This window comes from Artemia sp. Qi Xiang Cuo, chromosome 14 (assembly GCF_049724085.1).
Source record: "Artemia sp. Qi Xiang Cuo chromosome 14, ASM4972408v1, whole genome shotgun sequence".
Classification (NCBI taxonomy): Eukaryota; Metazoa; Arthropoda; class Branchiopoda; order Anostraca; family Artemiidae; genus Artemia; species Artemia sp. Qi Xiang Cuo.
This window is the reverse complement of record NC_142807.1, coordinates 24,702,268-24,715,112: the sequence shown is the minus strand read 5'-3', so window position 1 is coordinate 24,715,112 and position 12,845 is coordinate 24,702,268. Positions and strand designations below refer to the sequence as shown.

The 12,845-nt window shown below is 31.6% G+C and overlaps 1 protein-coding gene across 1 annotated transcript in view; it reads right to left on the bottom strand.

The window, feature by feature from the left end:
* LOC148944293 (phospholipid-transporting ATPase ABCA3-like) overlaps positions 1–12,845 on the bottom strand; it is a 233,259-nt gene that overhangs the window by 89,734 nt on the left and 130,680 nt on the right. Inside the window, exon 21 of the mRNA XM_089100087.1 lies at positions 410–655. Within this exon, the coding sequence (XP_088956213.1) occupies positions 410–655 (246 nt within the window). The remainder of the gene's footprint in view (positions 1–409; positions 656–12,845) is intronic.

The following is a 12,845-nucleotide window of genomic DNA, read 5'->3' as shown; positions in this document are numbered from 1 at the left end:
ATAAGAAAACACAATTGGTGTTCTTTAGTCTTCAAGGGTCCTCCTTGTAAAAAAACCAGATTTGCAATTATGTATGTGGAAAATGTGCTCATAGTTATTAATAGTCTTTTTTTCTAAACCAAGAAAATTATCGTCTTTTAATAAAAATGTCCAGTGATTTTTTTATCAATGTTTTAGAGCTATGAATAAAAGTTTTCAGTGCACGACCTTTATTACCACTATTTGCTTTCAGACTGAAAGCTGCTTTCAAATCTATGCTCTTTGGGTTGTAAAAACGAAGAGAAAGAAGCTTATTGTTATACATATATCTTTGCCAACGTTACCAGAAAAGTTATCTTATTCTCAGGATGTGTATGTTCTGAATAATATTGGGATGGCTTGGTTAAATAGATATACAATAAGGTCTTACCAACGTCCTTTCATCCAACGGAAGTGGGGCGTTTGCTATTTTGATAGTCATGGTGCTAGGGAACAGTATAGCGTTGCCTCTGAAATACTGAAGTAACGCGTTATGTGCAAGATTCAAGCTAAGACTTGGGGTATGGTACGGCTGTCCGTTAAATATTGCTTTGAATTGAATTCGATTGTCATCATCACTTCCAATTTCTGCACCAGCAACATAGTGTTGCATTACATTTAAAATGTCTTGTTCTCCCTGGAAAAAAAAATGCAATTGGTTATCCTACACATGCTAGAAATCATAGGTTGTGGGTTAATCTATGTATATGTGCAGGCTAATCTATGTTTTATATAATAAATAAAATTATAAGCTAGTGTCTTATTGCTATTTTCGTTTTACTAGGAAAATCAAAGCCTTAGGCATAGTAAAATATAAAAAAAATAACGTTTTTCAATGAAAGTAAAGAACAACAATAAAACCCTAAACAAAACTAGATTGTCTTTTATCTGAGGGAGGAGAATACTGTCTTTAACCCTGCAGTCTTTGTGCTACAGTTTACCAAGGGCCTAGCTGAAATCATTGTAGAGTGCAGAAATAATCAGCTAGTAATTGAAACCGTCCGATTCACAGATCACCTTTCAAAAAATTTTATCCGAAATTTTATTATTCCTGTGGGAAAAAACTACTTATTTATTAAGCCAATTGGAAGCAAAGTCACTTAATACGACTCGAAAAAAAGGAAAATGTGAGCAAAAAAAGTACGTAATTCCAAAAATATCCCTAATAGCCTATTATACAAGTTCTCATTTAGGTTTTCAGATGAGAATACAATAAAATTAGATGCAATATAAATATTTCAATAGAACGTAAATCGGTTAAACGATTTAGGCTTTTTTTTGTATTTTAAGTAGTGTGCTATCTATATATTCAGCGCCTACAAGCCAGAGGCATGAATATGTGTGCAGTTTCACGGATACAAGGCTTACCACGGACAGGCATCAATTGATACAGAGGGTACATGCCTTACCAGACGGGTTTCTTAGCCAACACCTATTTCCTGGGCCCATCAGAGATGTAAAAGGAATTACACAAGAATATGTGCTCAGTTTCACGGGTACATGACTTACCGCGGGCAGGCATCAATTGATACAGAGGGTACAAAAATTGACGGACATATTTTTCTAGGTTCGACTGCCAAAATTATAGATCATCATATTGCTTATTCAGAGATGGTAACTTTGTAAAAATACTAGTTTTGGGCCGGAGGCCTTATAATCATGTGGAACAACTCTTTCGCCAGAACCAATTTTCTGGACCATTGCATTTAGTCAAGACTGGTTTGCTTAAGAATGCGTTGCTGGTAATTAAAGAATGAGGAATGGGATGCTACAGTCAGAATTGTTTTAAGTTGAAAGTTATAACATCTGCGTAAACTAACTCAATTTTCAACAAAAGGTATAGTATTTGTATAACTATGCAATGAATGATCTTAATTGATGATTGAATAATAGGAGTGAAACAGAGCTAGATAATATTTCTAATTGGATTGTATGAAGGTGGTAAAAAAGGGTTAAACTGCTTACCAGTTAAGGTAACCCCGAAGGGGTTGCTAAATCAGAGACAATTTATTATAAATTTGGAATAGCATCGTTAGCATCAATCTATGGAAATGATTAACGATGACAAGATGCCAATGTGACCTGACCTAGCTTCACTTCTCAGATGTGTTCTGTATAATATACAAGTACCATTTGAACAGTGTTGTCAATATAAAATATGCTCTAACATTGTAGTATACTAAAAAGTTGATACTAATAGAGTTGTAGATGCAAGAAAAGAATTTTAATAAAGATTTTCAGAACAATCTTTAGAAATCCATAGAAATCATGTAGTGAGACGATTAGGAATATGAACCATCAAGGATCGCAACCATCAATGACCCTAACCACCAAGGACCTCAACCTCCAAAGGTCCCCTATCCCTAACCTCCAAGGGGCCCCCTCATTCCAACTTTTTGGGCCTCTCCCCCAATTTCTTTTATACTTTTTTTTGAAGTTTTTTTTTAACTTTTTTTTTATTATTAGTTTTTAACATGGTATATTTTTTTAACTTTTACATGTCTTAGAATAAGATAAAACATATTTAAAAGATAAACAATTCACATTCAATATTTTCCAAATTCAAAATGAGAATGGTATAGATATGTTAGTCATGACTTTTACTATTAGAAAAACAATGTTTGTAGTAGCACTTTTTTTTGGACTGAATTTTTTTGGACTCCGAAATTATTCAACTTTTTTTTACGTATCTTAAAATGATGTGAAATATGCTTGCGGCTCTACCAATCGTACTCTATGCTTGCTCATCGACACGACGTGACTTTCCCACTGGTACTTTAAGGCGGGTAATCGACACTACCTAGTTTACTATATGTATTAAATCAGTATTTTATTACGCAGTGGAAGGATAAACACATAACTCATATCTTTAAAAAAGTGAAGATGAAGCATTTTAAGAAAGTGTGTTCACGTGATAGTGATATTGTAGCATTAAATGCTGACACGCAGAAGTATTTGAACTATCAAACAAGTAAAAGTGGTAGCACTATCGGACACGTATGCGTGCATTGTCATGACAGTAAGGAATTAAATTTTTTTGGAGTACCAAAAAAATTCAACTCTTATGTTGGTGGATATGCGAGATTGAGATCTCCGGAGATGATTGCACTCAAAGAGAATGCCAACATAAAAATAATCGTTGATGATATAGGACAACTACTTGCTACTATTGCAGGTAACACATTGCCTACTGATACATCCTATCGTCAGCTTTCGGGTATTAGCATTCAACGGAAGGTCAAAAGAAGACAGGTGTACTCTTCTACTAATATCATAAACCAGATCTTGTCTACGCGCCGGAACTGTTACCTGTGTAAATATAACGTGGTAATAGACAGTGAAATTTCTGGATAAATAAAAAGGGCATTGGTAGAAAATATCACTAAGGAATATAAAGATGAATCGATGAAAAATAAAGTGCCAGCAAAAGTTACTACCATCATTGATCAAACAGTCAATGAACCAAATAATAGCAAAGATGAAATACATATTGAACATGTGGATGACCCCCCCGTAAAAATTGTGCATGACTTAAAATGGATTAATGATTATTCTAATGCTTACGAACTAAGAGAAGACGATAGCTACAATATCAAGAGAGAATATGGTGAAATACTTTATGGAAAAGATTCAAGATGTCCAAAGTTGCTCATTGATATTAATAATGTATAATAATATATTTCTTGTATTAATATCCTCCATGACATTATTTCATTAAAAATATATTATGCATTACATACTTATGTGTTCATTATTTTTAAGTATGCTACCATATCAAACGTTTAAAATGTCTATTGAAACATCGGGGATGTAAGAAAAGGAATTTGCATACATCATATGTCGGATAGATAGGTTAACATGGAGAAAATCTAAGTATCAGAATGAATAAATTCTTTATATACACCTTTTGTCGGATAGGTCAGGATAAAATTTATAAAATCTAAGTATCAGAGCGAATAGATTCTTTATTAACATCCTTTGCCGGATATGTCGGTTAACCTTATCAAAACCTAAGATAGGCACTGGGACAAGAAAACACCTGCCCAGAGACACATGCAAAGAGAGTGAGAGAGACAAAAAACACATACAAATACTTAGATTCAGACTACAAACAGACAAACACAAGCACTGGGACTAGCAAACACCCACCCAGACATACAGGTTAAGAGAGTGAGAGAGACAAAAACACATTTAAATATCACTCAGACACACGGGTATAGTGAGAGAGACATGCAAAAAAGTTAGGTTTACTTAAGTTCACTTTCACCTTTTCACTGCCTTATCAAAACATGTCAGAGTGAAACTGTCAGAGTGAAGAAATTCTATATCAACATCTATTGTCGGATACGTGGCATAACATTGACAAAATCTAAGTATCGGAATGAGTAAAATTTTTATATCATATTCATCGTCAGATAAATCGGATAAAGTTGAATAAATCTAAGTATCAGATTGAATAAATTCTATATAAACATCCTTTGTCGAATATGTTGGATAACATTGTCAAAATCTATCTATTAGAGTGAATAAATTCTATATCAACTTCATTTGTCGGATACAACAGATAACATTCACAAAATTAGAGTGAATAATTCTTTTTCATCGTAATTTGTCAGATATCACTGATAAAATTGAGAAAATATAAGCATCAGATTGAATAAATTCTTTATCAATGTCTTTTGACAGATACTTTTGGTAGCACCGATAAAATATAAGTATCAGAGTGAACAAATTCTTTATTGGCATTCTTTATCGATATCATTTCTCGGATACGTCGGATAACATTGACAAAATCTATGTATTAGAATGAATAAATTCTTTATCAACATCCTTTGACGGATAGGTCAGGATATAATTGATAAAATCTAAGTATCAGAGTGAATAGATTCCTTATCAACATTCTTTGCTGGAAATGTCAGTTAACATTATCAAAACCTAAACGTCAGAGTGAATAAATTCTCTATCAACATCTATTGTCAGATACATGGGTAACATTGACAAAATATAAGCATCAGAGCGAATAAATTCTTTATCAATGTCTTTTGACAGATACTTTTGGTAGCACTGATAAAATTTAAGTATCAGACTGAACAAATTCTTTATTGGCATTCTTTATCGATATCATTTCTCGGATACGTCAGATAACATTGACAAAATCTATAATTGTTTATCAACATTCTTTGACAGATAGGTCGGGACAATTTTGACAATTTTATAAATAAAATTGATAAAATCTAAGTATCAGAGTGAGTAGATTCTTTATCAACATCCTTTGCTAGAAATGTCAGTTAACATTATCAAAACCTAAGTGTCAGAGTGATTAAATTCTCTATCAACATCTATTGTCAGATACATGGGTAACATTGACAAAATCTAAGTATCAGATTGAATAAATTTTTCTATCAGCGTCTTTGTCGGATAAATCAGATAAAATTGACAAAATTTAAGTATCAGATTTAATAAATTCTTTATCAACATCCTATGTCAGATATTTTGGATAACATTGCCAAAATCTAAGTATCAGAGTGAATAAATTTAGTATCAATGTCCTTTGAGAGATATTGTTGGTAGCACTGATAAAATTTAAGCATCAGAGTGAATAAATTATTTATTAACATTCTTTATCGATATCATTTCTCAGATATGTCGGATAACATTGACAAAATCTATGTATTAGAATGAATAAATTCTTTATCAACATCTTTTGACGGGTGTGTCGGATAAAATTGACAAAATCTAAGTATCAGCGTGAATAAATTCATCATCATCATCATATGCCGGATACATCGGTTATCCGGATAAAATTGACAGAATCTAAGTATCAGATTGTATCAATTATTTAATCAGCATCTTATGTCGGATATGTCGGATAAAATTATCAAAATCTAAGTATCAGAGTGAATAAATTCTTTATCAACTTCTTTTGTTGGATACATCAGATAAAATTCAAAAAATCTAAGTATCAGAGTGAATAAATTCGTTATCAATGTCTTTTGACAGATATGTTTAATAACATTGACGAAATCTAAGTATCGGAGTTAAAAAATTCTTTGATAACATTTTTTTATCGAGACTAGTTGTTGGATACGTCAGATAGCATTGACAAAATTAATGTGTTAGAATGAATAAATTCCATATAAAAATCATTTGTCGGATACGTCGGATCCGATATTGACAAAATCTAAGTATCAGAGTGAATAAATTCTATAATAAAATTTTTTTTATCAACATCAGTTGTCGGATACATCAGATAAAATTGAAAAAATATAAGTATCAGTGTGAATAAATTTGTTATCAGATAACATTCATAAAATCTAAATTCCATTAATTTGACTTTATGCATCGTTGCGTTGTATCTAGGTTACACTGGTTATAGCTGGCAGTACACCCACTCAGACACACAGTCATAGTGAGAGAGAGACATGCAAAAAGTTAGGTTAATTTAGGTTCACTTAGAGTGGTGCACCACTCTAAGTAAACCTAAATTAACTTAATTTTTTGCGTGTCTCTCTCTCTCACTATGACTCTGCGTTTTAGCGGGTGTGCTGGCATCTATAACCAGTCTAACCTAGATTCAACGCAACGATGCATAAAATCAAACTAATGGAACTTTTATTTTATGAATGTTATCTGATAACGAATTTATTCACTCTGATACTTATATTTTGTCAATTTTATCCGATATATCTGACAAAGGATGTTGATAAAAAAATGTATTCACTCTGAAACTTATATTTTGTCATTTTTGTCCTATGTATCCGACAAAGGGATGTTAATATAGAATTTAATCACTCTAGTACTTAGATTTCGATAAAGTTATACAACTTATCTAGCAAACCATGTAGATAAGCAATTTGTTCACTCAGATGCTTATATTTTGTAAATTTTATCCGACGTATCCGACCAAGGATGTTGATAAGGAATTTATTCATTCTAATACATAGATTTCGTCAATACCATCCGACGTATCCGACAACGGATGTTGATAAAAAAAATTTTATTATAGAATTTATTCACTCTGATACTTAGATTTTGTCAATGTTATTAAATGTATCTGTCAAAAGACATTGATTGTCAAAACACACTTAGAATTTTATCAGGTGTAACTTACAAATGATGATAATGGATTTATTTGCTCTGATACTTAGATTTTGTAAATGTTATCAGATGTATCCAACAAAAGGAGTTGATAAAGAATTTATTCACTCTGACACTTAGATTTTGACAATGTTATCCGACATATCTGACATACGATGCTGATAAAGAATTTATTCAATCTGATACATAGATTTTGTCCATTTTATCCGGATAACCGATGTATCCGGTATATGATGATGATAAATAATTTATTCGCGCTGATACTTAGATTTTGTCAATTTTATCCAACATATCCGTCAAAAGATGTTGATAAAGAATTTATTCACTCTGGCACTTAGAGTTTGTCAATGTTATCCTATTTATCCAACAAAGGATTTTGATATATAATTAAATCACCCTGATACTTAGATTTTGATAATGTTATCCGACTTATCCAGCAGAGGATATTGATAAAGCACTCGTTCACTCTGATACTTAGATTTTGATAATGTTAACTGACATTTCCGGCAAAAGAATATAGATAAAGAATCCATTCACTCTGATACTTAAATTTTATCAATTTTATCCCGACTTATCCGTCAAAGGATGTTGATAAAGAATTTATTCATTCTAATACATAGATTTTTTCAATGTTATCCGACGTATCCGAGAAATGATATCGATAAAGAATGCCAATAAAGAATTTGTTCACTCTGATACTTAAATTTTATCAGTGCTACCAAAAGTATCTATCAAAAGACATTGATAAAGAATTTAATCGCTCTGATGCTTAGCATTTTTTAATTTGATCAGAGATATCTGATAAAGTACGATGATAAGGAATTTATTCAATCTGATACTTAGATTTTGTGAATGTCATCTGATGTACCCGACGAAAGAAGTTGGTACAGAGTTTATACACTCTAATACTTATATTATGTGAATGTTATCTGATTTATTCCATGGAATAAGTCGATGAAGAATTTATTCACTATGATACTTAGATTTGGGTAGTGTTATCAATCGTACCGGTCAAAAGACATTGATAAAGAATTTATTCAGTCTGATACTTAGATTTTCTTAATTTTATCAAGCATATCCGACAAATGACCATGAAAAAGAATTTATTCACTCTGATACTTAGATTTTGTGAATATTAGTTGTTAATATAGTTGATATAGAATTTATTCAATCTGCTACTTAGATTTAGTCAATTTCATCCGATGTATCTGACAATGATTATAATAGAAAAAATTTATTCACTCTGATACTTAGATTTTGTCAATGTTATCCCACATATCCGACAATAGATGTTGATATAGAATTTCATCACTCTGACACTTAGGTTTTGATAAGGTAGTGAAACGGTGAAAGTAAACTTAAGTAAACCTAACTTTTTTGCATGTCTCTCTCACTATGCCCGAGTGTCTGAGCGATATTTAAATGTTTTTTTTTGTCTCTCTCACCCTCATAACCTGTGTGACTGGGCGGGTGTTTGCTAGTCCCACTGCCTGTCTTTGTCGGTTTGTATGTCTGAATCTAAGTTTTTGTATGTGTTTTTTTTTTTCTCTCTCTCACTCTCTTTGCATATGTCTCTGGGCAGGTGTTTGCTTGTCCCAGTTCCTATCTTAGTTTTTGATAATGTTAACCGACATATCAGGTAAAGGATGTTGATAAAGAATATATTCGCTCTGATACTTAGATTCTATCAATTTTATCATGACCTATCCGACAAAAGGTGTTGATAAAGAATTTATTCATTCTGATGCTTAGATTTTCTCCTTGTTAACCTAATCTATCCGACATATGATGTATGCAAATTTCTCTTTTTACATCCCCGATACATCCCCTATCCCCAACCTCCAAGAGGTCCCCTCCCTCCAACTTTTTGGGTTAACATGGAGAAAATCTAAGTATCAGAATGAATAAATTCTTTATCAACACGTTTTTCAGATAGGTCCTGATAAAATTGATAGAATCTAAGTATCAGGGCGAAAATATTCTTTATCAACATCCTTTGCCTGATATGTCGGTTAACATTATCAAAAACTAAGATAGACACTGGGACAAGAAAACACCTGCCCAGAGACACATGCAAAGAGAGTGAGACAAAAAAACACATACAAATACTTAGATTCAGACTACAAACCGACAAAGACAGGCACTGAGACTAGCAAACACCCACCAAGACACACAGGTTATGAGGGTGAGAGAGACTATAACACATTTAAATATCGCTCAGACACACGGGTATAGTGAGAGAGACATGCAAAAAAGTTAGGTTTACTAAAGTTTACTTTAACCTTTTCACTACCTTATCAAAACCTAAGTGTCAGAGTGATAAAATTCTATATCAACATCTATTGTCAGATACGTGGCATAACATTGACAAAATATAAGTATCAGAGTGAATAAATTTTTTCTATCATAATCATTGTCAGATACATCGGATAAAATTAACTAAATCTAAGTATCAGATTGAATAAATTCTATAGCACTGATAAAATGTAAGTATCAGCGTGAACAAATTCTTTATCGGCATTCTTTATCGATATCATTTCTCGGATACGTCGGATAACATTGACAAAATCTATGCATAAGAATGAATAAATTCTTTATCAACATCTTTTGACGGATAGGTCAGGATAAAATTGATAAAATTTAAGTGTCATAGGAAATAGATTCTGTATCAATATTCTTTTGCTGGAAATGTCAGTTAACATTATCAAAATCCAAGTGTCAGAGTGATTAAATTCTCCATCAACACTTATTGTCAGATACATGGGGTAACATTGACAAAATCTAAGTATCAGAGTGAATAAATTTTTATATCAACATCATTGTCGGATATATCGGATAAAATTGACAAAATATAAGTATCAGATTGAATTAATTCTTTATCAACATCCTTAGTGGGATATGTTTGATAACATTTTCAAAATCTAAGTATCAGGGTGAGTGAATAAATGCAGTATCAATGTCCTTTGACAGATACTTTTTGTAGCACTGATAAAATTCAAGTATCAGGGTGAATAAATTATTTATTAACTTTCTTTATCAATATCATTTCTCGGATATGTCGGATAACATTGAAAAAATCTGTGTATTAGAATGAATTAATTCTTTATAAACATCTTTTGACGGGTATGTCGGATAAAAATGACAAAATCGAAGTATCAGAGCGAATAAATTCTTCTTCATCATCATATGCCGGATAGATCAGTTATCCCGATAAAATTGACAAAATTAAAGTATCAGATGGAATAAATTCTTTATCAGCATCTTATGTCGGATATGACGGATAACATTATCAAAATCTAAGTATCAGAGTGAATAAATTCTATATCAACTTCCTTTGTTGGATACATTAGATAACATTCACAAAATGTAAGTAGCAGAGTTAAAAAACCATTATCATCATCATTTGTCAGATACGCTTGATTAAATTGAGAAAATCCAAGTATCAGAGTGAATAAATTCGTAATCAATGTTTTTTGACAGACATGTTTAATAACATTGACAAAATCTAAGTATCAGAGCGAATGAATTCTTAAATAACATTTTTTCATCGAGATAAGTTGTCGGATAGCATTGACAAAATCTATGTATTAGAAGGAAAAAATTCTATATCAACATCATTTGTCGAATACGTCGGATAAAATTTACAAAATCTAAGTATCAGAGTGAACAAGTTCTTTATCAACATCCTATGCTGGATACGTCGGATAACATTATAAAAATCTAAGTATTAGAGTGATTAAATTCTATATCAACATCCTTTATCGGATACATAGGATAACATTGGCCAACTCTAAGTGTCAGAGTAAAAAAATTAATTACCAACACGTTTTTCTCGACACTTCGGATAAAATTATCAAAATCTTAGTATTAGAACGGTCAAATTGGATATAAACATTCTTTTTTTGGATACATAGGATAAATTTGACAAAATATAAGTGGCAGAGTTAATACATTTTTTTTATCAACATCCTTTGTCAGATACATCGGATAAAATTGACTCAATCTAAGTATTAGAGTCAATAAACTCTTTATCATCGTCCTTTGTCAGATATACCTGATAAAATTAAGAAAATCTAAGCATCAGAGTGGACAAATTCTTTATTGGCATTCTTTATCGATATCATTTCTGGGATACATAGGATAAAATTGACAAAATATAAGTGTCAGAGTGAATACATTTTTTTTGCCAACATACTTTGTCAGATACCTCGGATAAAATTGACAAAATCTAAGTATCAGAGTGATTAAATTCTTTAAATTTTTTTTTTATCGACATCAGTTGTCGGTTGCGTCGGAAAACATTGACAAAATCTATTTATTAGAATGAATAAATTCTTTATCAACGTCATTTTTCGGATACGTCGGATAAAATTGACAAAATCTAAGTATCAGAGTGAACGACTTCTTTATCAATATCCTCTGCTGGATACTTCGGATAAAATTATCAAAATCTAAGTATCAGGGTGATTTAATTATATATCAAAATCCTTTGTTGGATAAATAGGATAACATTGACAAACTCTAAGTGCCAGAGTGAATAAATTCTTTATCAACATCTATTGACAGATATGTCGGATAAAATTGACAAAATCTAAGTAGCAGAGCGCATAAATTATTTATCATCATCATATACCGGATACATCGGTTATCCGGATAAAATGGACAAAATTTAAGTATCAGATTGAATAAATTCTTTATCAGCATCTTATGTCAGATATGTCGGATAAAATTGTCAAAATCTAAGTGTCAGAGTGAATAAATTCTTTATCAACTCCTTTTGTTGGATACATCTTATAACATTCACAAAATCTAAATATCAGAGCAAATAAATCCATTATCAGTATCATCATTTGTAAGATACGCCTGATAAAATTCTAAATGTGTTTTGACAATCAATTTCTTTTGACAGATACATTTAATAACATTGACAAAATCTAAGTATCAGAGTGAATAAATTCTATAATAACACTTTTTTATCAACATCAGTTGTCGGATACGTCGGATGACATTGACGAAATCTATGTATTAGACTGAATAAATTCTTTATCAGCATCATTGGTCAGATAAGTCTGATAAAATTTAAAAAATCTAAGTATCAGAGTGAACAAGTTTTTATCAACATTCTATGCTGGATACGTTGGATAACATTATCAAAATTTAATTGTTAGAGTGATTAAATTCTATATCATTATCCTTTGTCGGATACATAGGATAACATTGACAAACTCTGTGTCAGAGTGAATAAATTAATTATCAACATGCTTTTCTGGATACGTCGTTTAACATTATCAAAATCTAAGCATCAGAGCGATTAAATTCTATATCAACATCCTTTTCTCGGATACATAGGACAAAAATGACAAAATATAAGTTTCAGAGTGAATACATTTTTTTATCAACATCCTTTGTCAGATACATCGGATAAAATTGACAAAATATAAGTATCAGAGTGAATAAATCTGTTATCAGATAACATTCATAAAATCTAAGTTCCATTAGTTTGACTTTATGCATCGTTGCGTTCAAACTAGGTTAGACTGGTTATAGATGGCAGCACACCCGCTAAAACGCAGAGTCATAGTGAGAGAGAGAGACACGCAAAACATTAAGTTAATTTAGGTTTACTTAGAGTGGGCACCACTCTAAGTGAACCTAAATTAACCTAACTTTTTGCCTGTCTCTCACTATGACTGTGTGTCTGAGTTGGTATGCTGCCATCTATATCCAGT